The sequence below is a fragment of the Nymphaea colorata genome, chromosome 1, assembly GCF_008831285.2.
Source record: "Nymphaea colorata isolate Beijing-Zhang1983 chromosome 1, ASM883128v2, whole genome shotgun sequence".
NCBI classification, from domain to species: domain Eukaryota; kingdom Viridiplantae; phylum Streptophyta; class Magnoliopsida; order Nymphaeales; family Nymphaeaceae; genus Nymphaea; species Nymphaea colorata.
The window spans coordinates 37,528,082-37,553,921 of NC_045138.2; the positions used below are offsets into that span (position 1 = coordinate 37,528,082).

Here is a 25,840-nt window from a genome sequence, read left to right on the forward strand (position 1 = left end):
CCGGTAGCTTTCACCAGTGCTCTGTATGCGTCCGGCTAAAATAACTGCTGAAAATGTGATTATCTTTAACAACTGAATTGAGTTGGGTGGCGTGTTACTTGATGGTATTGAGGAATGTTGAGCTTGGAATTGGTTCAGACCAATATGCCTGTAACATAGATTGCAATTGCAAACCTCTTCTTAGTGAATATGTAGTTTGGATTTTGAGTCATGTCCAGGTTGAGCTTAATTTGAATTAGACATGTCTTATATTTAAGCACCTTAATTAAGGTGTTTTCGGATTCAGAAATACTACGTTTGGTGCACAAAGCGTGGGTCCAGATTAATTACATACCTTACCCAATTTGGGCCCAGAGGCTCGGGGCCTATATCAAGATCCAAATTGAAGGTGATATAACTCAACGCGAAAGATCGGTTGTGGATCTAGGTCCAAGTCATGATAAGGTTTCTCTATATAAGTCATGTTGGGCAACCAAGGGGCAAAGGCGTGCAAATAGCCTGTCAGGGATGGGTTTTTGAGATTCATTTGGTCCGGGTCAATATTTAGATCCAATGATACCGTATATCATTTAGTCAATATTTGTTTGAATCTTTTTATTTATTTTAGATCTCTGTGTGATTCATTTTGCTTCATTCATACGTGATTAGCCGCGACGTCATTGTGCAAGGTAATGAACAACGTTGTAGGTCGTTTTATGCAACTACCTAAAGGGCGTAGCATAACTGGTTCAGCTAACAGGTTGGTGAAAGCTTAATCTTCAGTACAATTTCGGTGGATACTCGTCTTCTATACTGTAAAAGATGGTAGATATTATTTTTGAGTTGAATGGAGTAACCGTAAGTCACCAAATACAGCTCCAAACTCTAAGAAAGGGTGCTTCGGCTGCTTACCCAAGCGGTGGGGTCTCCTCCCACTCACCGGAAAACTGTTGTCTAAGCAACTGATCAACCTAATTTTCTGGTACCCCTCCTGCTCACTCAAAAGCCGTTCTAAGCAATTGATCCACGTGCACTAATTTCGTAGACATTTCCCATTTTTGCAATCAAGTCCCCAAAGTTTTGGCATTGCTATAGCCATGAGAATTCGATACGTTAAGAACATGTCAAATTTAAAGGATGGGTATGAAACTTATCGAATCATTGACGAATATAATGTTGAAATATTTTAGATATCATGGCCATTACATTCATAGTCTCTTTATACATATATATGATCTTATATGTTGGGTCAACATCGTCGAGAAACTTGAAACTTGTGGACAGCTGCTCCCCACGACTCGTCTCAGTAGACTGCACGCCGTTTCTGCTCGGAGCAAAAGAAGAGAAGCCGGTGGCCACGTGAACTGGGCCAGCCGTGCCAGGAGGTTTGCTAGTGGTCTCGTAGTAGGGGCCTAGCCATATCGCTAGTCCGTATTGTAGTAGGTGCATCCCACTTTATTTTCGATGCTTCCAGCATCTAATCAATCCACCAATGACTTTTTCTCTTCCATCACTGAATCGACGGATCGATCCACGGAGTAAGCAGCACACTGGGTTGAAGTGATCGGCTACTTAGTTATGTGGTGCACTTAAGAAAGCTGACATTGTGAAAAGACTTTGCCACGCATCTGCTGATCTCAGATTCTAACTGTGCTCGAAGGCCCTGGAACGAATAAATGAGGAAGATGATTTTTATTATCATCAGTGCTCATTTAATGGCGCGTTCTTCATCTCCATGCATCGTCTTGTACAGCTTTTAACGTGCACATAGGACAATGATCGCCGTACTCTGTTTCGAATTTGAGGGACACATGAACCGCCTCCCTCCCGTGCATCAACGCGTCACTTCGAGATCCAATTTCAGATCTTCCCTGCCAACATACTGAAAGAGAGAGTCATCATCTGCACCCTGAGGAAATAGACGACAATGAGTTTGTTGATCGCTGTTTTGATCTACGGATTGGCATCTTAACCGATGCTACTTTCTTTGGCACTATCGATCTGAATCGAAGTATGAAAATCCAGAATTGGGTTGCCTGTGATCAGAGAGTACAGTTCCACATAAAAGTTCTCTGATTTTGGCACAAAAAGTTCTCTGTTCACAGTAAAGGACTCTTTCAATTAAAAATTAAATACAGACTTGGGTTAGTGACTCGAGTGCCCACCAACGAAAAAGAAAAAAAATGATAGCTCCCCTACATAAAAGAATCCACATCATAAATGTTGTCGCGCTCTGATATGGAGCAGAAGTAGCAGAATTGGCATTTGATTGCTGAGTTAGTAAGAAGAAGCGGTTGGAGAAATGCCAACAGCTTGATGCACAGAGCAATGGGCTCCCAACGTATGTTTACAAGTGATTACAGAGGATCCATGCCTGTTTAAACTCGTCATTATATTTGTTTTCCAGAGAAAGTTGTGTTTTCTTGAAGTGCAACATTCATATGATACATATTTTCAAGAACACCGCTTTCTTGCTTCAAGAAACATAATATAATTGTATCTTGCATTTGTTCATTGGTCTAAGAACAATTATCTGCAATTGTGTCTTGTTTATTTGAATAAAATTTTATTTAAAACGAAATATTTCGTCTTGTTATATGCCTTGCTGGAGTCAATTCTTGATCTTATCATGGTATATAATTAAAAGAAAAAAAAAAGGTGGGAGCTTCTATTATTTATTTTTTTAAAGATTAAGTGGAGTAGCAGAGATATCATTTTTTTCAGGGGTGGACCAAACAGTTTAACTTTTGAATCTAAATGGAATCAAACTGAACCCAAATCCAAACAATACATCCCACAACTAAAAGTTCTTTATTTTTTCAATGTATTTTTTTTTTTTCAATTAGCTCGGGTAGGGCCATGGCTTAGGCGGGGCCCCCTCCCTCGGCCTCCCCTCATTAATTGCTGAATTGTTCATTATCTAGTAAGTTTCTTGCATCTCTATATTTAGTATATTGGTGACAACCCCACGTGGATATCAGGTGGCAATGAGGAAGAAAAACTTGTTTGATTTTGTCATTTTGCATATATCTTTTAGCTCACCATTCATGCTTGGTTTTAACTAAAGCATCATTATTTACAATATATATATATATGCATGCTAGAGGGAAACGAAGAATGCAATATTATTCCAGAATATGCTGGCAGCATGAGACGTAGGTGATGTGCGGACCATTAAATTTAGAATCCCGAGTGCTTTTCACAACTTGATTTCGTGGCGGAAAGTCTACGGTTTCGGTAAAGAATCTTCTTTGTAGGTGCTTATCTTAATGATGTCTTAGCCTGCTGGTTACATCAAACCAACGTAATTTTTTAAGGTCTTTGTCAAATATTTAAGACATGTGGCCATCAAAGATGCCATTAAATTTTCTTTATGATTTTAATACAAAATTATTACCTAAGGTCATGAAGTTTGATATGCATTAGTCCCATTAAAAAAAAAAAAAAGTCAAACTCGATATACACTTCGTGGCCACAATAAATGCAGAAGAACATTGTATCATTTTATATATGTGCCTATGGCAGTGAAGCATAAAAGGCGAATTGCAATTTGACAGATCGTTTGAAGACGGTATGATTAGGTTAGAGAGTTGATGCCATGAAGATTCGAAACAGGAACCAACGACCTAACGACTCCTTTGGTGATACACATTATTTATTCCTCTTAACAAATGCCCTCTAAAACCCACTCTTATAATATATTGATTGGTACTTATGATCGCTGATATCATACTGGCATATACAAATTTGCATTGTTTATTTCTAAATCAGTTTAAGATATTATTGTAGTTTGATTTCTTGGCTCATCACTAGAGCAAACTGACAACTATTGTTTACACATTATAAGTTTTTGTGAAATTTTCCTTTGAAACTTCTTATACATAAATTCAAATCAAAAGTTAAAAATGATTTTTTTGTTTGGTCGATCGACAACCAAGTTTGTAGGATGGACAACTTAGTTGATCTCATTCCATTTTGTATTTTTTTCAAAAAAAAAGTAATATCTCAGCTTTTTTATATGATTTTAATAATTAATTTTTCAAATGAAGCATGAAACACATTCCACGCGGGAATTTATAATTCATTACGTTGAGTATTTTTTTGTTTTTAATTATAACTTTGAAGCCGAGGTTTTAACGGAATTTTGAAATTCCAGATGGGCCCGCCCCTGATAACTAACTTCCGCCCATCATATTGTTTCCCTCCCTCCATTTTCAAACCGCCTAAGAAATCCTGCCGCTTCCCCCCTTTTATTTCTTTTGCAGAGTTTGTTGTTCCGGGTGTTCTTGGGAAATTTTCTGGTTGTTGGGATTGGAGAATAAGTCTTTTTGGACGAATCTGTTATTCCAAGATTTTCTTCTTGGCTTTGGGGGATCTTGGCGTTCACGATTTAGAGTCTCGGCGTTCTTTCTTGAAGGGATCAGGGTATCCAGGAACCTCAAATTGATCTTATTTTCTTCTGCAATCTTGTATGCCACTGCTTTTGTTGAATTCACTGTTTGGGCTGCTCTTTGATTGGTGACTAGCAGAATTTTCCCCCGAATTAGTTGCTTAAACAATTGGTAGTGTGGTGTTTATCCTGCCTAGATCATCTTTGGCCCGTTACTGAGTTAAACGTGTGGCCGTTTTGTCTTTCAAGTCCTTTTTCTTTGGTTTACTTGCAGTACGTAAGATACCATTAATTCATGAAATTTGTGAAGCAATTCCTGAAGATTATTTCGCATATGTGGCGTACCATTTTGCAGGAAAGAAAGAGGGGAACACTTCGATTTTTCTCTTGTCGATCCTGTTCGTTTCTATTTTGGTGGTGGCGTTTTGGTTGTGGATGGAGGAAAAGGCAAGTGGGAGATTTTCGCCGGAGAAGCAATCATCCCTTGTTCTGGAACATATTGCAGAAGCATCTACAAAGCCTGAAACGTGGGAGAGGATTGGTCCAACGTTCAGGCTGATGTTTTTAGTGAACGAAGGGGACCTGCAAGGAATCCAGGAACTTCTTGATACTGGTATAGATGTGAACTCCACAGATATTGATGACAGAACTGCTCTTCATGTTGCTGCATGTCAAGGTAGAGTAGAAATTGTTGAATTGCTGCTTGAGCATGGTGCCAGGCTTGACATGCAGGATCGCTGGGGCAGCACGGTAAGAACTACTAATGACAATTTGTTCCGATTTTTTTTCCCCTTTTCTATTTGGATAGCTTTCTTTTGCTCAGGTATTTTATCTGTGGAAATATGAAATGATACATTTTAGGGAGAAAAAACTTATATCCTAGGCCTTTGGTAGATATAGGCTAATTCGTTAATCACGTGAACTAATTAATGAGGAAATTTGGTTTTATACAAAACATTACTAGCTTGAGCTGAGATGACAAGCTTTACTATCCGTTATCCGCTATGTATTAGGAGGGAATAATCTTCTTTTTTTCCTGTATTAAGGTGTATATACATATATATATATATATATTTTTGGACCTCCCACTAGATGAGGAATCAGGATACAGATGGGAAAACGTTTTCCCTTCCTTAACCACACCATCTTGGCTCATTATCTATGTCACATAGGCATGGGTAGGGGGGAAGCGGGTATGGGTACGGTGTTTTCGCCAATCTTGGTATGGCAGTACGGCGATAGTTATAACTTTAATTAATTATATACATGAAATCAGAAAAAAAAGTAACATAAATATAAGAAACAGATGCCATTTTTAGATACGTTGTATGAAGGTAAGGAAGAAGGAGGAAGAGGCGTCAGGCAAAAATAGGTTCATTTAAAGTGGTTTGGATCGGTTCCAACTCAGAACTGATCCGAACCATACCAAGGCGTACCGCCGTTTATGGCAGTACGGCGACAGTTATAACTTTAATTAATTATATACATGAAATCAGAAAAAAAAAGTAACATAAATATAAGAAACAGATGCCATTTTTGTCGTAGATACGTTGTATGAAGGTAAGGAAGAAGGAGGAAGAGGCGTCATTCATTTAAAGTGGTTTGGATCGGTTCCAACTCAGAACCGATCCGAACCATACCAAGGCGTACCGCCGTACTGGTACGGGTACATGGTACGGGTACGTGCTCATTATTTTCTGTCTTGCCAACTTGAAAAGATTAAACTTCTCCTCTTTGATTTCTTATTATTTCAGATTTCAAGTTTCAACCTATGTTGCATAAATGTGGCAGCGGATTTGAGGATTCAGATTTTTTGTGGAAATCACATAATACTTGTATATAAGGAATAGAAACAAAATAGTGAATTAATGTAGCATTGATTCACGCGTTCAATTTAAAACTGAAAAGAATTGGCATAGTTCATGTATTATGTTTTCATATGAATCAAATTCGTATGGAATTGATTCATTTCCATATTTTACTGTTAATCAGCATTCATGTTTCGATTAGCACCCAAATATGATAGGATTGTTAGGTAGTGAATGAATCTGAAAACAGGTTAGTGAAAATAAGCCAACTTTCATTTGTAGTTTGATGCTTGCAATTTCAATGGACTGATACCGTGCACGACACAGACACTAAGAATGTTGCACTAAAGTTGTGTCGTTGCACAAACAGCCTCTTGCAGATGCACACCATTACAAACACTATGATGTTTGCAAGATTATGGAGAAATATGGTGCAAAACCATTGGTATGTTTTCTTGCTCCCTTTTCAGTTGTTTCTACTGCGTTACATGTTTTTGACCTGATCTTCTGCCATTTTCATTTGCTATTCGCTCTGCACTGTACTTAGTACACTTGTTGCCACTTGAAGATGGCTCCGATGCTTGTCCATGATATTGCAGAAGTTCCTGAATATGAAATTGATCCACAAGAGCTTGACTTCACTGGCAGTGAGAAAATCACAAAGGTGCTTTGCTTGTTCAAGTGAATGAACATGTTATTCTGATTTTTATGTCGTACAAGTTACCTGATCATTTTTTATTGTAGACAGACAAACGAGGCTTAGCTAAGCAATAAGATAGTGAAGAAACTGAATGTTTCACTGTTTTGATTTACTATGTTAGTAAATTTTCTACAGCATGTAAGTCACTTGTCAGTACTTCCTAGAAAAATGTCTTTTTGTCTGCTTTATCTGGCAATATGTGTTGAATTAGGTCAGTATACTTTGTCATACTTCTTCCTCCCTTATGCTAATAAAGTACATTTATGCAAATACTTAAGCTAATTTCAAACGAATCACACTCTGGAGGGCTTCGTAGCATCTCCAATCATTTAGTGCAGAGACTCAACTCCGCTAATCCCATCTATGAACCGTCCAGTTGTTTCTGGAGTGCCATTGAAAATTAAAGCTCATACCAAACATCAATTTCCAGATTTGTTGTAACTTAGTAATAATGCAGATACACATACTTTTTAGATGTCAATATGGATAGTTTGCATCTGATGTATTATGTGATAAAGGAACTGGACAATCCCCGAATGCTCATTCAGTTTTTTTCTCTGGGTCAAAACTCAGTTTGTGATAATGTTGCATACTGGAGATTACATTCTGCAATTAAATACTGCATGATGGTGAACCAAAATGGTGTTAACTGTTAGCCATGACAATAAAATCTGAAAGATAAATTAAATTGTTTCTGCTTACAAGCAATTACTGCACATTTAAGTGCTTACTACATGCTGAACAGTGGCTTTTCGCCAAATTGAAACAGAATGGCATGGCCAGTCTTGTTTTTTGTGATTGTTAACCTTGACTGATGGTTGTAAGGTTTCTGAACTTTTATCCTATGGAATGGCGACTTAAGTTTTGGTACATGTACTTTTGAAGGGAACATTCCGTCTTGCTTTGTGGAGAGGAATTAATGTTGCCGTGAAGACACTTGATGAGGATTTTATGGCTGACAAGGAAAAAGTGTAAGTAGCTTGACATGTGTTTTGGTGCTTGCATTAAAAAATATGTAGATCTTTGCTTTTGGTGAACTATGTGGTCTTTTTTTTCTTGTCAAGGGCCAAGCATTAGTAGTCATCCTCATTCTGATTTCAGATTAGTTCTACAGGATGGCATTCCATGACGAACTGTCATTGCTGCAGAAATTACGTCACCCCAATGTGGTCCAGTTTTTAGGTGCTGTGACTCAAACCAGCCCAATGATGATTGTTACAGAATATTTGCCAAAGGTTCATCTGCCCTATTCCAATGATTTTGGATGTTCAGCACTATGTAAATTATTATGACATGAACCTTACTCTTGTTTTAATGATTTTTTGGGTTTTTATTTAGTTGATAATGTTTTTTTTTTTCATACTGATCTGATTGGCATTTGATTGATCATATTGCTGTCTAATAGTTACGAGCATAATTCTTAAAAAATGAAACCAACAAAACATCAGAAACCTATTTGGCATCGTAGTGTTATGTGGAAGGGTTCCTTCTGCTTACTAGTCTCTTCCCATATAACCTGATCGTTATTTAGAGGTCTTCCTTTCGATGCATAAGAGGCAAAGAAAATCTCAGATCTCCTCCATGAATGGACAATGGTAATTCTTTATCTTCTTATTCTTCAAGACCTTGTAAACCCATTGTCATTTGTCCATCAAAACTAATTATTTATTACAACATCCATTAAGGAGGAGATGTCCGGATTTAGGCTGCATAAACAGTGTAGCTGTCATTGGATGTAACATCTTTTTGTTTGTTGGTAAGCATAAGATGCCTGAATCCTGATAAGTTTATATGTTTTATAAAAACTGAGTTTAAACTGTATGTGTCTTTTAGAAAAATCAAATAAATGTCATGACAATGAATTTAACTTCGTGATTTTAGAAACGCTGCCACATTGGACTGTTCAGAGGTTAAATGAAAAATATGCATGTAAAACCACATAATTCAGGCAAATATCTCTTTAGATTGGATCAAAGACCATAGATAATCCTCAATATTGTGGACTTAGCAACTATCTTCCTTTGGTAATTTTGTCAGAATTCAAGGCCATTCTGTCATATTAGAAGAAATTCAAAGAAGATGGATTACAAATTCAAATAAGAGAATTTTGAAGTATGATTTTAATAAGTTATTAACATGGTAAAAGGAAAAAAGAGAGAAGGGGAATATCTTTCTTTCATAAACATGTACTATGATGTGGTTGAGCTTTTCTAAGATAGTCAACATTTTAAATTATCTTATGAAATTTTGAGTAAATGCTGAATATTACTGTAGTTCTATCATATGTTTGAGTTCTTTTAAGAATGTGCTATTTTTTATATCCTTTTGATGCTTTATCTTTTAATTTTTGTTTTTCTGTGTATGTATAATACCTTTTCATTTTCTTGATACATCAACTTGCCAAGTTTTAACTTTTATTTGATCTTATTTTGCAGGGTGACCTTTGGGCATTATTGAGGAGGCAAGGGGCTTTAAAACCATCAGTGGCAGTAAAATATGCTCTTGATATTGCAAGGTCTAGATGAAGTTCACCTTTATGCTCTAGATATTTCTAAGCATCAATTCACGTAATTGAGCATAAGGTACATAACTTATCACATGCTTGATGTGTGATATAGAGGTTAACATTTCTTCCAGGGGCATGAATTATTTGCATGAGCGTAAGCCAGAGGCAATTATTCATCGTGACCTCGAGCCTTCGTATGTGCAAATTCTTCTGATTTTTGTTTGAGATTCATGTTATTTGGGACTTGTTACATTCTTCAACCAAGACATCTGACTGGTTTTACTCTTGCACTGGCTGTTGGAACAGAAATATTCTGCGAGATGACTCTGGGCATCTGAAGGTTGCAGATTTTGGATTGAGCAAGATACTTAAAGTGACAAACTCTGTAAAACCAGAGGAGACTCTAACTTGTCAAGAGACATCATGTAAGCAGTATTTGAGATTTTTTTTTTTCTGTTAATACCAGTGCTTTCAGTAGCTTGATTGTTTCTCATGATCATTTACTCCATCTTGATACAGAAATGTATGTCACACTTTCTGTCCTTGAATCCAATCAAGCCAGCTACTCAGCCTTGGCTGAGAAATTTCCATGACAATCTGGTGATGGGTACATCATTAATGAAATCACAACTGCCCCAAAGTGAGGTTGAGCTAGGGTTCAAAAGCCTCTAAGACAATGCCTTACTTAGCCCAGATTAACGCAGGACTTCTTACCTCCTTGATCTTTGAGTCTACTGAGATAATGCTAGTGTCAACTGATGGTATTGGTTGCTTTGAATCTCCTTCCAGATTATCCGTTGCTCTGTTCCCATTTCATGAACCAGAATTCCTAAATGTCTTTGTTTGCAGCAGATAAAACAGAGCAAAAGAAGAAAAAGGGAGAAAGAAGTGCTCAATAATTTATAGTTTATACCAATTGAGTTCATATCAGCAGGGTATGTTTCAGTGATGCAGCAACGACGAAGCTACCCTAGAAAACTTAGGGAAAAAATGTGTGCATAGAGAGCTTGACACCAATAAGGCTGCATTGGTTGGAATCATTTAATGACATTGACTAGATCCTTCAACAAGCCTACCTGATAAACAGGACGATGGCACCATTTTCCCTATGCATGGACGGCAGAAGCTTGTCTATTGATTATGTCAACAACTTTCTTTTGATTAAATGGCTTTCCCATGTTTTCATGGACGATATTCTTTTATCTTTCCTATTTCAGGGAAATTAAGGTTATTTGTTTTACAGGTAGATATGTAGCTCCAGAGGTTCTTCGAAATGAAGAATATGATAGCAAGGTGGATGTTTTCTCATTTGCTCTGATTCTGCAAGAGGTAGTATGAGCTCTTTTTCTTGTGCTCCTTAGTGTGCAAACTGCTTTTGTGATTATAGGTTGCAGCATACAGGTAGATAATCAAGAAGTTCCCTGTCTTTCTATCTGAGGGCCTCTGGTACGCCAGGCTTCTTCTCTATATCGTCCCTATCCATTTGACATTGGTAAAGGCACGAGTCCTGCTTGTAATTCAAATACAATTAGGGCATTTAAGTCATCTTTTTGGCTATAGAAATTAGTGTAACTAATATGCTTTAATGTTTGTACTAATAACAATTTAATCCATTGTCCCCGGTTGTTGTGACATTCCGCCTTTTGTAATGACTAATAACAATTATAATCATAAAATCAACTAGAGCTATATTTGACCTTTTAACTTTTATTTATTTGAGGATTGAGGATACCTTGTATTGATAGTCCCGGTTTCTTCATGGAATTCTGTTTAAATCAGATGTAAACCTTCGTTTCCGTTTTATCTATTGTCCACTTATTGTTATTATGAACAAGGATCCAATTGGATTTTCCTTTTTCATTTGGTTTCTAAGAAGAATTTTAATCACATTTTACACTCTCAGATGATTGAAGGATTCGCACCATTTTCTGCGAAAAGAGAAGATGAGATTGCAAAAGCTTATGCTTGTAAGGAAAGGCCCCCCTTTAGAGCTCCAGCAAAGCTTTATGCCCATGGTTTAAAAGAGTATGTCCTCTGGCAAGTTTCTCGTTAGTTAGCCATACCTAGAACTGCATTTACATTCCCATTTTCCTCCTACCCATTCTCTTGAATATCTATATGGTTTGAGGCTTTTCATATTTTAATTCATATGCGTTTAAATTTATTTGCTCATTGGCAGAACACAATTGCTGGAAGTTTGTACTAACAATAAATTGGTGGCAGGTTAATAGAGAAATGCTGGGCTGAGAGTCCTGCTGAACGACCAACATTTCGGCACATTGTAGCCAGCTTGGATGAAATCAATGAGCGTTTGGTTTCCAGTACATGGAAGGTGTTTTACTTTGTCACATCGTTAGCATGTGTAATTTTGTGTATATGCTGGGAAATCTCAAATTTACCAGTGGACTTAAAACTATGACAGGCAAAGGCGTTCAGATGCTTCCGAAATCTCAAAGTTGTTTGGACGATTTGGCACAGGAAAGATCAAATTGGACCCAGCAGTCGCTCCTCTTACTTTGACCATTCAATAGCATGACCATTTTCTACGCTCTGGTGCAGAACCATTTTCTTATTTCTGTATTTTGAGGTGGAATAACTGCCGCTCCCGTCAGATCCAGGAAGAGATGTGAGCATTTGGAAAGTGAGAAAGCACAGCTTCTTCCCACACGTGAAGCAAGAAAGTTTATGTAGCAAAGAGTGCTATGCATCGTTTACAGATGTCTCGGTATGTTCGCTCCATGATAAATTATGTTTGTTACTGTTTCGGGTGAGCAAGGGGTATTAATCCCACTATGTTTGTTACTGTTTGAAACAAAGTCGGGTGCTGTCATTTTCGTGACACAGTATTCCAAGTGAATTATTTGTTTCCATTAAAATCTTCATCTGAATAAGAGGGCAGCAAATTTCAGGTCTGATATTCTTTGTTTATATATATATATAAATAAAAAGAGAGTGAATGTTAGATGCAGATAAGAAACAATTTCATCTCTTGATTTTTTTTTTTAGGTTGAGAGAAAAATATGTAACTAATACTACTTAACAAAAATACTTCATCAATTTTTTCTAGCTTTTTTTTCTCTCATCCACTAGTAAGAAAAAAGGGTAAATAGCTGAAACCAAGAAATGTAAGCTTGTCCACCCCCATGAGATTCAATTCTCTCCCAAGAATGTTGTTGCCCCAGCAGCAAAAATGCATGAGCCATTGATCGGGAGGAGTCCGACAAATCTAAATGAAACAGAGTTTCCGGGAGAATTACCCGGGAGAATCACCAATTGGACAACAATTCTAATAATTTTTTCGAATATGTTCTTCAATTCATTCGAGAGATGGCACCTCTGTTCGAATCCTCGATCCTTAATGATACTTTTTATATTCGCAATAATGGATCTCTGGTTGGCCATTTAACAGCCATGACCTGCCCTGCTGCACCATCTTGACGAACGGCAAGCAATTACACCAACTCCTTGCATGCACCCAATTGTTACAACGGAGTTCGACCGGTGCCCAATCCTGCCCAGAACTTGTGGACGGGGCCCGGTCCAACTGTTGGCATTAAATAGCTTGACCCGACCCGTTTGTGGAAGACCAAAGGTTAGATTTTCCTTCGACTTTTGGAGTTACTCCTAAACATTTTTTGAAAATTTGGTTTTATGAAAACCAGTTTTTTTTTATGAGTTTTAAAAACTTAGTTTATCACACCCAAAACTTAGTTGTTAAATAACATGTTACAAAACAAAGTTTACATCTAATCCGTACTGGCACCACATAGTTTTATATTCACCAAGAAACATTTTAGTATCAAATGCAAAAGCAGTTCGAGTATCCAAATACAATGGATCCGGTCCGATCCGTTGGGGAGTTGGGAGTTTCCTTCCCGATGAAGGGATCCTCCTAGACACTTCAAATCCTCGTTGAGACCCTCTTTTCCGGTAGAAAATAAATTCCCTCTCGTGGAATTGTGAATTCCTTCGCGATGGCGTTGGGGCGCCACCTCCTCACCGCCATTCGCGCCTTCATCCTCCTCGTCATACTCCTCCTCTTCTCTTCGGCCTCCCGAACTGATGCGTACGGATTCCGGCAGTTTCAGACCCTCGTCTCCCTCGCCCATTCCCTCATGCGCCGCGTGGCGAATCTCCGGGCGTCGAGGGGCGACGTCGCCGGGGCTGCGAGGGCGCGGAGAATCGCCGAGAAGCTCGAAGGAGGGTGGGCATTCTGGCGATCCGCGTGGTCCGTAGGGTGGGACTACGCCCGGAACTACGCCTGGAGGGCATCGGTGTTCCGGTCGCCGGAGTTTCTCCCGGCAGTTGCGGAGCTGGAAGAGGTGCTTAGGGCACTGGGCCGTCTAGCGAGGGCGGAGTCCGAGGGGGAGAGGGCGAGGTGGGCGTCAAGCAACTATGCCAGGCTGCTTAGCGTCTCGAAGTCTTTGGTTCGGCGTCTCTCATCCGTCTTCGTCCAATCGGTTCGTTTTCTTTCACGTTGTTGCCTTGATTTCAACTGAAAATTCTGTGGGTCTTGCTTTATTAAATGCTCAACGGCGAGTGGTCGGCGTAAAGCCGGGTCGGCATCCGGAAGCAAGAACTTCTTGTTTGTTGATTTAATTAGTTTTTTGGGGTTGGTCAGCTAGCAATTCCTGGTTTGGTTTTCAGAATTTGGAAAAGATTTTGAATCTGGGATTCACCAACTTCTTGTTATGGTTTCAAAGACCTTCCACAACGATATATGTACGGTCATTATTATATAACCGGTAATTGATTTGGAATCTTGGATTCACCGAACTGGTTATGATTTCCGCGATTTGCTTCCACAATGATACCTTTCTGGTCATCAGAATTTTTTAGGTTGCTGTTTTGCTTGTTTCTGCATGTAGAGCAGGTCAATTAGTCTTACCCGGATTTTTTAGGGCAGCAGAGTTTTACTTGCCAGTGGATTTCATAGATGCTATTTATTTAAAATGCCTTAAAGTTCAAAACTGATAGTGCATGCTTCTTAACGTTTGCAGGGTCCATTGCATGAAACGATTCTGGTACTTCAGAGGGAGGTGGTGGAAGGAGAGCTCGTAGCAGATTGCGTTGAGTTGGGAGCAGCTGATTTGAAAGGCTTACTTCAAGTTGCCCACGATCTCATATTGCAGTTTTTCTCACCGTCTTCGGCTCGTTCTGATCTATAGAATGAGAGACAGATAGAGATAGAGTTGACACATGTTTGTTCAGTTTGGAAATTTTCTGATTAGCGAGATTGTTGCTTTTTGTATAGGGGCATTCCCTAATCTGTTCAGTAAAAATGAAAAATGTTGTCCATTTCAATTCACGACGATTGTAGCGGGAGAGTTGATTCTATTAATATTTAACGAAATCTTAGCCTGATGATGACCGTTTGAGAGATAACAACTAGAGATCCAAAATCTCTTCTGTGGGAACAAAGGGGAGACTTCCTTTCGTGCATTTATACTGAATTCCGGATTTACTAATTGCCATCTCCTGGATGTGGCAGCTCCCAGTTCCGGTATTCAGCAGCTTCAGCTTTTCCAAATGCATGAAAGCTCTGAGACCCTTTTCTCTTTGAAATTTTGAGTTGACGAGCTGCTACCGGATGGAGCAAAAGTAGGAACCATTAAATCTTAGTTTCAGTAATATCCAGTCTTTCGGAAGAACCACTAAATACATGTTCCACTCTGAATGACAGGAGCGAGTTTCACCTTTTTCCAGAATGCATCATCTTCCATTCCGCTGCTGTCTCCTGTCAAACCATGATCAAGGTAATTCGTACAAGAACTTACCAAATGCATAAGCTCCTTTTCTAGTTTAACGTTTCGCACGTACGGCTCACGATTGACCTGCTGAGGGTTGAGAAGAAAGTGCAGACATCGAGCAGCGAGACGTTGAGTGTGTGTAACACACACACACACACACACATATATATATATATATATATATATATATATATATAGAGAGAGAGAGAGAGAGAGAGAGCTTAAAGCATACAGATAAAAAAATAAATGAAATTCAATAGTTAATGGCTAGAGAGATTGTTGAAGAGAATATTTCCCAACCCATCTTAAAACCCAAAATAAGAAGAAAAAAGAAAAGAAAAAGACAGGTATTCAATACATGCTAGACTGCAAACAAATAAGAAAACCACGCAACATATGAACTCCTTTACCCCTGCCTGCTTTCCTTCTTTATATAGGTTTCTAAGTGCAACAAGACTTTGAAGCAGCAGGGTCTGGCTGATTTACAAGAATAGTTTTCCCTTCTTTGATGCCATTCCCTGCGGACTCTCCAGAAGCAAGTGACTTCTTGACAACGATCCGATGAATTTCAGACAGAATTGTCTGAAATGCCTTGTCTACGTTTGTCGCATCAAGTGCAGATGTCTCAAGAAAAGATAAAACCTCCCTCTGAGAGAACTGCTGGGCATCCTCTGTTGAAACAGCTCTCATGTGCTGGAGATCAGACTTATTTCCGATAAGCATGATAACGATGCTTGCGTCCGCATGGTCCCGGAGTTCCTTTAGCCACCTATTAACATTTTCAAAAGTTGATTGCTTTGTTATGTCATAAACCAGAAGTGCACCTACTGCCCCACGGTAATATGCGCTTGTTATAGCTCGGTATCTCTCCTGCCCTGCTGTATCCCAGATTTGTGCTTTTATGACCTTACCGTCGACCTGAACATGAAATTCCAATCGCCAAAGATTAAAAAGGGAGAGGCAACAAGAAGATGATTGATTCTGCACACGTAAAGAAAACAAGAAGATGAAGGTTTTCTTTTCGATAGGACAGCGTGAATGCATGCTGACCCATATATACCCTTTGGTTGATATTAGACATGTATGTTGTTATCTGTATGAAATATAAAGAATGCATTTAGTTTCCTTGACCCTGCCATGAACACTCCTCATGGCGTAACCAGAATTAGAGGTTTTCTCAGGAAGTACTTCAAACGTGCATTTATCCTTGGTCTCAACCCTCCTCTCTGTGCTTGGTATGGTACACACAAAGCTATTGTTTCTACCATCACCTCAGGTCTAGCATGGTGGATTCTCTCTCCAGAATTTTCGGGTGATGGCTAAGAGTTGTGTTGCAATCCAAGGGGCACATGCCACCACAAGCCTAGTGGGTTCAGGGAATAACATTGGGTACACTCTGTGACTGTCATACAATGTTGTATCATTTATGCTTATTAGGCAGTGAAGCAAGTTAAAAAGAGTTGCCAAATGCAAGAACACACTTTATAAAAAATGGTAGAAATAAACCAGTCACGCGAACATGGATGGTAACCTTTGCATGCGATTACAAACTGCTCAGGAGAATGCAGTACATACACAATACTATACGCATGCACACACACAGACAGACATGGAACAGAACACAAAGTTATGGATGCAGGTACTACATGCAGTTGCACGAACAAGCAAACCATGTGGGACTGGCGTACAGGATATTGTTGTTTCGATAGAACCTTCCAATTTTAGCATATCTTGTCAAGACCACCCAATTCAAGTAGGAAAGAACAAAGTGAGATACATCAGAAAAGGACCAGGGGTATATACCACTATGAGACTCACAGCCGGATGTAAGTATTTGGCAGTTTAAGCTGTTCATGTTTACCATATTTTGTAGCTGATTGGATGATTGAAGCCATTCAAATTACTTGTGCAGCTAGGCTGTGTAATATACATTACTACTTTGTTTCAGTTTCTGTCATTAATGATGTTATGCAGAAAACATTGTGCATGTTGCATTTTTTTGTGGAAAATTTATATTAGCTTTGAAGATCACTAAAATTATGCACATTTTGGTCCTTGGGCAGCACCAGTAAAATGTGTGACCTGCTGAGCTAGTTCCCCTGTGGTTTATTTCATCTTATGCAATAATGATGGTTCCAAATCAGATCTAACAAAGGTCACCATTGCACGGTGCATGATGTAAACATTTCAACTGTTGCTCACATAACCAAGGCAAAACCAGAGGACATTTTAAACTTTGAAAAGTTGCTAGGTTTTCATCTCCAAAAGTTATTGTAATATAATGACAACAAGGTATGTTATAAGATAAGGGTCTCTTTATAAAGAAACAGCAGAGAGAGTGATCTACGGAAGCCTAAAAGTAGAAAGACAGATAAAAATAGGAAAGAAATTGCAAGTAGAAATAGCTGCTAGTTGAACATTGCGAGTGACCAACATGCTTCTAGAAACAGCAAAAAGAGATCCGAAAGGTTTTAGAGTCTCCACGCTTTACCTCCCTTCAGGGGCAAAAGAAGAAAAGAACTACAGATCAGTTCATTGACATATAACCACCGAACATTAATCTATGATGGGTTGCCTTTTAAGCAGATTTGAGATTGCAAATGTCTGCAAAAATCAAGTTCTAATTCACGTCCTAACCATCCAAGTTTCAAATATGTAAGACGAAGATGATGTCTTCAAATGTAAGGTTATGAGACCCACATACATTTGTGATCCCTGCCTAAGAGAGAGAAACTATTGCAGCTCACCATTTCCAACTGAAAGGGATCAGAAATTCAAAACTTAGGACGAATTGCAGATACTGCAGTTTTGCAATTCCTGCTCAATATGCTCACCACATAGTAATGAACGACAGGAAGATAAACTCTCACAAGCAATTGCAAAGTCCAGTATCTGCAAAACCAACTGTGACAAAATCTGACAATAGACGGAGAAGAGTTGAAAGGTGGTCGTTCCAGACCAAGAAAACAAATTTATCAATCAACTCACTGGAGTTCAATAAATCAAGAAAACAAATTCATTCTACGACAAAATCCAACCACGAAAAAACAGAGGAGCAAAATTGACGATAGTCCAAAATAAGTCAAAGTTTCATAAAGGTGCAACAGGAACCGGAAAAATCTCAAGCAGCATTCAAACTTTCAAGTTTAATGACAAGAAGCAAGGACGATCAATCCCTAATTTAACTCAAACAGTGGGAAGAATATAGTGGGAATTCATAAACCCACATCACTAGGATCATCAATTAAATGCGGAGATAATCAGATTATCAGATCCACTCATCACAATCCTCATAAGGTTTCATCTCAAACCACCAAAGTCCAAGCAGTAATCCGACAAACGTACACCAAAATTTCCAAGTTACGAATAATTTTTTTCAGATTCATACGAGACCCTGGCACGAGGCAAAGCTCATAATACTCCAAAACAAGAACCTCCGCCTACCCATCAAAGACCCAAGACCCCAGAAACCCATCAAAGAACCGCACTAGAAAGCAAATCAGCGCGGACCAACTTCAGCAGATCTGACCAGAAGACATTGTAAAACAGGGATCTAAGAAGAGTACTACAAATAAAACAAAGAGAAGATGCAGAAAGACTACAAGCAGAAGATCCACACGATAAAGGTATTCACTGGAAAACCCAGGGCTAGCACAAAGCAAACCTGAATGGCTCTGGTCGCAAACTCCACGCCAATTGTGGACTTTGATTCCAAATTGAACTCATTCCTAGTGAACCTGGAAAGGATGTTCGACTTCCCGACTCCAGAGTCCCCAACCAAGACCAACTTGAAGAGGTAATCATACTCATCTTCTGGCCTCCTCGCCATGAGAAATGGATGAAGAAACAACCCAAAAGAAATGGGTTTCTGGCAAGTCAAGGATTGAGACTAAAAGACCAGCCCTCTCCTGTCGACAAGAAGAAAAACCAGGAGAGTGGGGAACAACTCAATATGGGGAGGCACCACGAGTGTCGCCTCCCACCCACCCTTTATTTCTTTCTTGTTTGCTTGTGTTGGGGAGGTGACACAATCAATGGGATGCGTGAGGCTTATGCTTAGAATTCCACCTTGACAGCAAAGATTTTGCCTTTCCCCATAACTTTCCCATCTTTTTCCCCTCATCAGTCATGATCTTTTTTTACTCTTTCCTTTTTCTTAGTTGAAATCTCGAACAATTAAAAGATGGTATCTCTCTTTTTCTTGCATGTGAGGTTGGAGCATTCTGGTCAGGACAGCTGAGATCCCTCCTGCCACAGTGCCACTGCTACAGGAACAGGACCCTCCTTTTCTCAAGCGTAGACATGATCGGTCCACCTGGTCCTGACCGGGGTTTGTCAGATTAAGACCAGGTTAGTTCGGACAATGTCGTCATCATCGTGCGGTATCGGCTTCTATGGATGCCTCAACGCTCGCGTCGTGAATCATATGAAAATCAGAGTAATACATGTTAGGGAGTACTTTTTAATGTTTTTAATCATTCTCAAATCGATGCAGAACAGATACCGACACTGACGATATTGGTGGTGGATTTTTTTTTTCTTTGGCAGCAGTTGCTGGCTTCTATTAATCAGAATTTTAAATTCATATTGCAAATCTTTTTTTTAAAAAAAAACTCAAGTTTTGGTGAATTAGATTTTAATTTCTTCCGTTTGACATCTTTGTTTGATTTTATTTCATTTAACTGTCCGAAGTATGTAAGAAACAGGCAGTTAAACGAAAGAGATTTAAGCTTAAGCATATTTTGTTATATCGCTAAACTTAAAGGTATCTTCTTAAAATGATTAGTTCATATTTCATATATCATATATAGTTTTGCTCATCCGATAAGGGCACTGCATTAAAAACCTCTAGTTTCAAAAACTGATTCTCGAATCAGATCCAAAATTTACTCTTTACTTCATGAGTAGATCTTATCTAGGGTTCACCAAATTCATTATCTCAAAATCCGTGCATTCTACACCAAATCACATGTAAAAATGATTAAAATATTCATGTCTTCCACTAGCAAGAAAGCATATTAGAATGGAGATGAAGTGGATCAAATTTATGGAACCTGGGCAACAATGTGACTCACACTTAAGGGGTTTGAGGCTCAAATTTTGTGATTATTATTATACTTTAGTATGTTACTCTTTTGGACTACAAACGATAGCAAGTGTGACACCTTAATTGAATGACGCACCATAGATCTACCTAAGCCCCAAAACGAAATAGAACCTCCAAGGCATAGGGATATAGCTTTGGTGTTTAATGTCGCACATCATTTCCCCAAGTAAATATTAACTTGAAATTGGATCTAATACAACTAAAAGATGTCAAAACCCCATATACCAGATCCAACCCAACTACATTCCTAGCTGGAAGTCTGGACTTGTGGGTCTGAAAATTCATATTGTTCTCTTCCGGTTGGTGCCATGTCATTTTTATTTAGGGATGTAAATTGATCTGATTTAAATATGATATCCAACAGAACCACACAGAAAAAAATTGATATCCCCATTAGGCATTTAGATACAAGAAATGATATTTGATCGGATTCAGTTCGAATTCAGATTTAATTAAATATTGACTGGTTTCATATTCAATTCAGATCAGATATATTTTTCAATAAATATCTCTTACTCATATAAATATCCAAAAATACAGATACTGTAAAATATACATCGGATTCAAATTGAATCTATTGACATCTCTATACTTTTACTAGATGAATTAAGCCATGGTAGATTTGGAGACGATTTGATAAGTCAACACATAACAACCAACTTGACTCTCTAGACCTCCATTTGATACCAAATTTTCTTAAACTAATCCGTCACCTTTTTTTCCTGTAAAGCTGCTTTCTTTATCTGAAAAGCTATTCTCTTTCTCGACCTTTTTCAAAGAAAGTAAAATTCTTTGCATTTGTCTTTCGAAAACTTTTATTGCAAAAAATGTGCCAATCGGATCTAGTTAGGTTCCCAGTTATTCATGTCTGTTTTTCGGGGACGCCAACAAGGCAACAAAGCCTCTACCTCGATTTCATTTATCGAAAACGATCAAGATTTACTTGTATAGTCACGGATCCGATGCCGAATCCTCCACCTTTTTTTTTGTTTTCCTTTTTGACATAAAGATTTGAATAAAATTAAAGATCCAGCAGCATTAGTATATTTTTAAACACAACTCCCAAAAATTGTTCTCTCGTTTCCAAAGTGAGGAAGGTGAACCTACAAGTTAACATTTGGATAAAATTAAAGATCCAGCTAGTTAATAAGAAGGTGAAGCTCCTATCATTTTTAACATCTTGAAGATGTGTGCTTTGGGTTGTTCAAGATAATATCCTCGGTATGCTTTAACTTGCATATAGTACCTTTCATTTTGTCTGGAGTCCCAGACTATTTAGTAGTCCTTGCCTCATCCATTTCACTCACCCATTGAGGATTCGTAGCAGCTTCGGTTATTGTTAAAAGAAACTAATGAGAATAACTAATCATTTAGTCAATAGACTTACAAAGAATTTCAAAAAAAAAAAAAACATTTAACACACGATAATGCCTTACAATATGTGGTATAACAACGCTATGAGGAAGTCTGAATTTAAGAAAAATGATAAAATTGAAATTTGATATTGGGTCTTCAATTAAACACCTTTCACATTTTCCTCTTACCACCTATGATATGTACCCGATCGAATGCATGAGTTGCCGACATCTTGGAGTCCTACCATCACCACATTATGACTCTTGATCGGGAACTTGGTGAAATTTTGATTAGATGAGAGAGTAGAATGTTGGGCCTTGAATGAACTTGATCGGACCGGTTTGAGCTCGGCCGTGTACGTCCTATTCAAGTATGATCTGATTGACATTAATCATGAAAGAGATCCAAATATATTTTTTTCCAAATAAATCATGCTAACAAAATAGCCTCTGCTTTTCAGGTTAGAGTTTAGACATCAATTTCAGAATAATTGCATCAATCAATCAATGACAGTGTTATAATATTTATTAAGGCCCCCGTTAGTTCCTGGTCCCTACCAAAGATATTATTAGTTAATCTCTCATATCATTCATGATTCAAAGCACACTTCCGGCTGCACCAAAAGCCATCAGGTAGCAGAAAGTCAGAAGCATAATCTAGTGCAATCAAATTCAGAGAAAGAACAGTGCAGTAGTTCTATATGATCTTGAAGAAAACTATTAGAACCGAACCAGTGTTGTGATCAGTATGGTTGGTAAGCATCGAATTTTTTATATTTTCAAATAATTAAATAAGTCGTTGAAATATTTAATAAAGCAAAAAGTAGTTTTTCTTTTGTGCTCCGGTTTCACCTAACATCATTTTCTGGTGAAAGGCCTGACAGCCGAAACCGGTATCACTGGACCGGACGACCTAAGGGGCCTGTCCTTTTATTAGTCTGTAAAAGGCCAACTTTAATAATCTTTGTAGCAAGAGCACTTTAACGGTGCACCAACCAATGAAAATCACTACTACTGACTTAGAAAGGGTGCAGCGCAGCCGAGCGGCGAGGTGATTTGATTTACAAAAAAAGAAAATGTGGGGTGATCGCTGTGCACTCGTTGCAACAAATGTTGTATGCCCTGACGGGTGGACTTCCGTTGGGAAATGGTGCAGAAATGAGCCGACGAGATATATGATCGGCAAAGAGGAAAGGTGCTTAGATCGATGTGCTTCATCAATGCCTATTTTAAAAATCAGTTTTGTCATAGATTTAGTGGTTGGCAAAAAATGCTTGGTAACGATGAAGGAAATCAGCTTAGATTAGGGTCTCCCAAAAACATTAATTGCTGCGTTGGTGTGGCGTCAAGAAGGTCGATGTACTTCCCCAAATTGAAGAAGACAGCTCTGCCAGAAGGCCTACCGCAGTCTGCTCGTCTACGCCCCTGGCCTCTGCCAATGCATCAATGGAGCCATACTCTTCGAGAAGACGCTCTACCAGTCCACCATCGATGGCCAGTAGATGGTTAACGTCCTCGTCCGCCAGAATATCGTCCCCGGCATCAAAGTCGATAAGGTATTATCTCAATCTGTGAACCAAGTAATGTTCTACCACATCTTGATGATGATGGTGATGTCGATGACATGGATATGGGTTTACCATACAGGGTTTCCTCTTGCTGGCTCAGACGATGAATGATGAGGTATTGATGGTCTGGCCTCTCGTTCTGCAGCATGCTATCAGCAGGGTATTCGCTTTGCCAAATGGTTACTATCTTGTCCATTTCATGCGTTAGATTGTTCTTATTTGTGCTCAATCATCCATCTAAAACCAGAGTCTACATCAAGCATGGCAAGTCTTCTACTCTTTACCATCAATAATGACGTTACTGTTTCTGACTTCAACTAGTAAATTCGATGATTAAAAGTTTGACTGTGTAATGGGGTTCGAGAGCAAGCTTCAGAATGTTCAAGTTTATACCTACTGTCACTGGATGTGCAATCACTACTTGTTTGGTCTTTCTTCTTCTCTAGAAAGCAGCTCACTGATGATGGGACTGACTACAATTCCGAAACAGTCGTACTGTTGTGAGCATTCTAAATGGACCATCTGCCCTGGCTGTTAAGGATGCTGCTTGGGGCCTTCCTCGTTATGCTGCAATCTCCCAAGTGAGTGCAATTTAGACATCACATGGCAGGAGCTTTTTCCCAGATTCACGTGGAAGCTTAGAACTACAACTTTTGAAACTGCTGTTTTTCTAACTCGTGTTTTTTTTTTAGAAAAAAAAATTACAAAACAGGACAATGGTTTGGTTCCCATTGCTGAGCCAGAGGTTCTGTTGGATGGTGACCATGGCATTGACAGGACCTTCGAAGTGGCCAAGAAGGTTTGGGCAGAGGTCTTCTTCTACTTGGCTGAGAACAATGTCATGTTTGAGGGTATCTTCTTGAAGCCCAGCATGGCCACCCTGGTGCAGAGTGCAAGGAAAAGGCGACCCCTGAGCAAGTTGCTGCTTACACCCTGAAACTCCTCCACTACCGCATCCCCCTTGCTGTTCTTAGCTTGATAGTCGCACTCTTGGTTGATTACAATCAGCTTGTAACAGCTGAACAAATGAAGCAGCAGGCTAGCAGCAGGTTGCCAAAAAAAAATCCATCGTACCAAATCTTTTGTACATGTAACAGTTGGATTCTAGAATCTTATATACAAGTTATTTGATGTATTATATAGTTGCCAATTCTGTATACCATCTACCAAAATGAAAAAATATTCATCTTTGTCTTTCAAAATGGTCTCTTTTATATATATATATATATATATATATATATACACACGCTCCAGTTCCAAACTGTTGGGAAATATGTATCTCATCCCAACGATTGTCAGCGTCGAGGGTGATGATCTGATTTCCCAACAGTCTTTACTGTCGTGAACGAAGTGCCGACAAAATCTTTTTCGAGGGCTCGTAACCGTCGGCATGGCAAATTGCCGTCGGCAATGAGCATATACGTTGTAGTGACTATTTTTTTAACTACAAACAGTGACATGTTTTACTCTCAATTGAAGAGCATAATCAGTTAATCACAAGCGCACCTCAATCATGATGCAGCTTTGGACCGGGGGCAAAAGGGAAGAAAAGAGGTTTCAGCCGCTCACTCAGACGTCAAAGTTTTCTCCCGCTCGCCCAAAAACTGTGGTGTACTTGCTCCGGCCTGGTCATCAACTCTACCAATTAAATTTTTGTACTTCTTAGAGAATAAAAGAAAAGGAGGATAAGCCATAGACGGATTCATAATTTCCCATATCAAGAGTGGGCAAAGGAAGCCCCTGCAACTTCATCATCCGCAAAGCCCCTGCAACTTCATCATCCGTCCAACATTGAGCAGCGTGCTTTTAATAACTTTACGTTGTTATCTTAGACGATCTTCATCAGGTTATATATAGGAGTCTAAATTGGGACTTTACAACTCAAGACTTGATTTTTCTGTACCCAATGCAATTTTCCCTCTACTTAGTTTATCAGGCCGCGGTCCATCTATAATACTCTACCTAATACATAGATTAAAGTATATGAAGATGAATGAGATTTACGTGATGTATTAATAACTTTTCTAGTTATGATTTTGTTTGTAGTTTTTAATTTCCATAAATTTTAATGCAAAAGCCTCCTATAATTTACAATACTTGTCAAGAGTTTCACGAGGAAAAACCAATTTTGAAACAAAGAAAAAGTATATAAGGAAAACCTTCCTCCCATTAAATTAAATATTCAAGACTGTGTTGAAGATAACGTAAATGGTCTGGTTTCACCCATAATTTGGGAAGACAATGGTCATAGAAATTATGATGTACATAACATACGTATCTGAGTGTGGAGCAACATATATTTGAAAGGTGTTCTGATAACTTGACTATCGAATTATCTCACTTTTGAATGAACTCTCATTGTGGAAAGCTCATAAATAGCGATCAAACCATTTCTTTGAGTAATGAGAACAAAGATCAAGTGTCAAGGTCTCCGCAAGTTCATTAATGAACACAAATTAATCGATTGTGAGCATCCAAGAAGTGAGGGCCGACGAGACTCGTGTCTTTACCCTCCACGATTCAAGATTAATGCAATCGTACTACAGTCGTTCAGCCTAAATGAATACGCTGCTGTACACAGAACTGCGTATGCGTCCCTAGGGCGAGACTCAACCCCACACCATCCACGCTACGGTGACCACACTCCACTCACACGCCATTAAACTCAAGCAGGCCT

At 38.8% G+C, this 25,840-nt stretch overlaps 3 protein-coding genes and 1 pseudogene across 5 annotated transcripts; 3 read left to right on the forward strand and 1 right to left on the reverse strand.

Moving 5' to 3' along the window:
- The first annotated feature begins 4,219 nt into the window (after positions 1–4,219).
- On the forward strand, positions 4,220–12,235 carry LOC116250412 (integrin-linked protein kinase 1-like). 3 transcript variants are annotated; one of them, XM_031624047.2, is made up of 13 exons: positions 4,220–4,448; positions 4,725–5,119; positions 6,548–6,622; positions 6,725–6,841; positions 7,763–7,848; positions 7,992–8,112; positions 9,313–9,392; positions 9,515–9,577; positions 9,690–9,808; positions 10,627–10,712; positions 11,287–11,408; positions 11,607–11,715; positions 11,806–12,235. In XM_031624047.2, exons 2-13 carry the CDS (start codon positions 4,805–4,807, stop codon positions 11,917–11,919), a joined length of 1,407 nt encoding a protein of 468 aa, XP_031479907.1. In that variant the 5' UTR covers positions 4,220–4,448; positions 4,725–4,804; the 3' UTR covers positions 11,920–12,235. The 3 variants fall into 3 exon arrangements, with proteins under 3 accessions (XP_031479907.1, XP_031479899.1, XP_049932450.1); XM_031624039.2 differs by having other exon boundaries at positions 4,220–4,404; XM_050076493.1 differs by having other exon boundaries at positions 4,220–4,404; positions 6,746–6,841.
- Positions 12,236–13,302: 1,067 nt separating this feature from the next.
- LOC116250429 (uncharacterized) lies at positions 13,303–14,691 on the forward strand. Its single transcript, XM_031624053.2, has 2 exons — positions 13,303–13,843; positions 14,384–14,691. The coding sequence occupies exons 1-2, from the start codon at positions 13,358–13,360 to the stop codon at positions 14,549–14,551; spliced, it is 654 nt and encodes a 217-aa protein (XP_031479913.1). The 5' UTR covers positions 13,303–13,357; the 3' UTR covers positions 14,552–14,691.
- Positions 14,692–15,368: 677 nt separating this feature from the next.
- On the reverse strand, positions 15,369–19,237 carry LOC116256418 (ras-related protein RABA2a-like). Its single transcript, XM_031632781.2, has 2 exons — positions 18,798–19,237; positions 15,369–16,051 (listed from the first exon to the last, which is right to left on the reverse strand). The coding sequence occupies exons 1-2, from the start codon at positions 18,960–18,962 to the stop codon at positions 15,575–15,577; spliced, it is 642 nt and encodes a 213-aa protein (XP_031488641.1). The 5' UTR covers positions 18,963–19,237; the 3' UTR covers positions 15,369–15,574.
- A 3,434-nt stretch (positions 19,238–22,671) lies between these two features.
- Positions 22,672–25,216, forward strand: LOC116246643 (fructose-bisphosphate aldolase, chloroplastic-like; annotated as a pseudogene).
- The last annotated feature ends 624 nt before the right edge of the window (positions 25,217–25,840 follow it).

Bases quoted from the DNA above. Each gene is read 5' to 3' on its own strand.
- LOC116250412 (XM_031624047.2), top strand. From the start codon at position 4,805: ATGGAGGAAAAGGCAAGTGGGAGATTTTCGCCGGAGAAGCAATCATCC. The intron at 5,120-6,547 runs GTAAGAACTACT...TTGCACAAACAG, and splicing joins AGGATCGCTGGGGCAGCACG to CCTCTTGCAGATGCACACCA. The intron at 11,409-11,606 runs GTATGTCCTCTG...AATTGGTGGCAG, and splicing joins TATGCCCATGGTTTAAAAGA to GTTAATAGAGAAATGCTGGG.
- LOC116250429 (XM_031624053.2), top strand. From the start codon at position 13,358: ATGGCGTTGGGGCGCCACCTCCTCACCGCCATTCGCGCCTTCATCCTC. The intron at 13,844-14,383 runs GTTCGTTTTCTT...TAACGTTTGCAG, and splicing joins CATCCGTCTTCGTCCAATCG to GGTCCATTGCATGAAACGAT.
- LOC116256418 (XM_031632781.2), bottom strand. From the start codon at position 18,962: ATGGCGAGGAGGCCAGAAGATGAGTATGATTACCTCTTCAAGTTGGTC. The intron at 16,052-18,797 runs GTTTGCTTTGTG...TTTCATGTTCAG, and splicing joins TTGCGACCAGAGCCATTCAG to GTCGACGGTAAGGTCATAAA.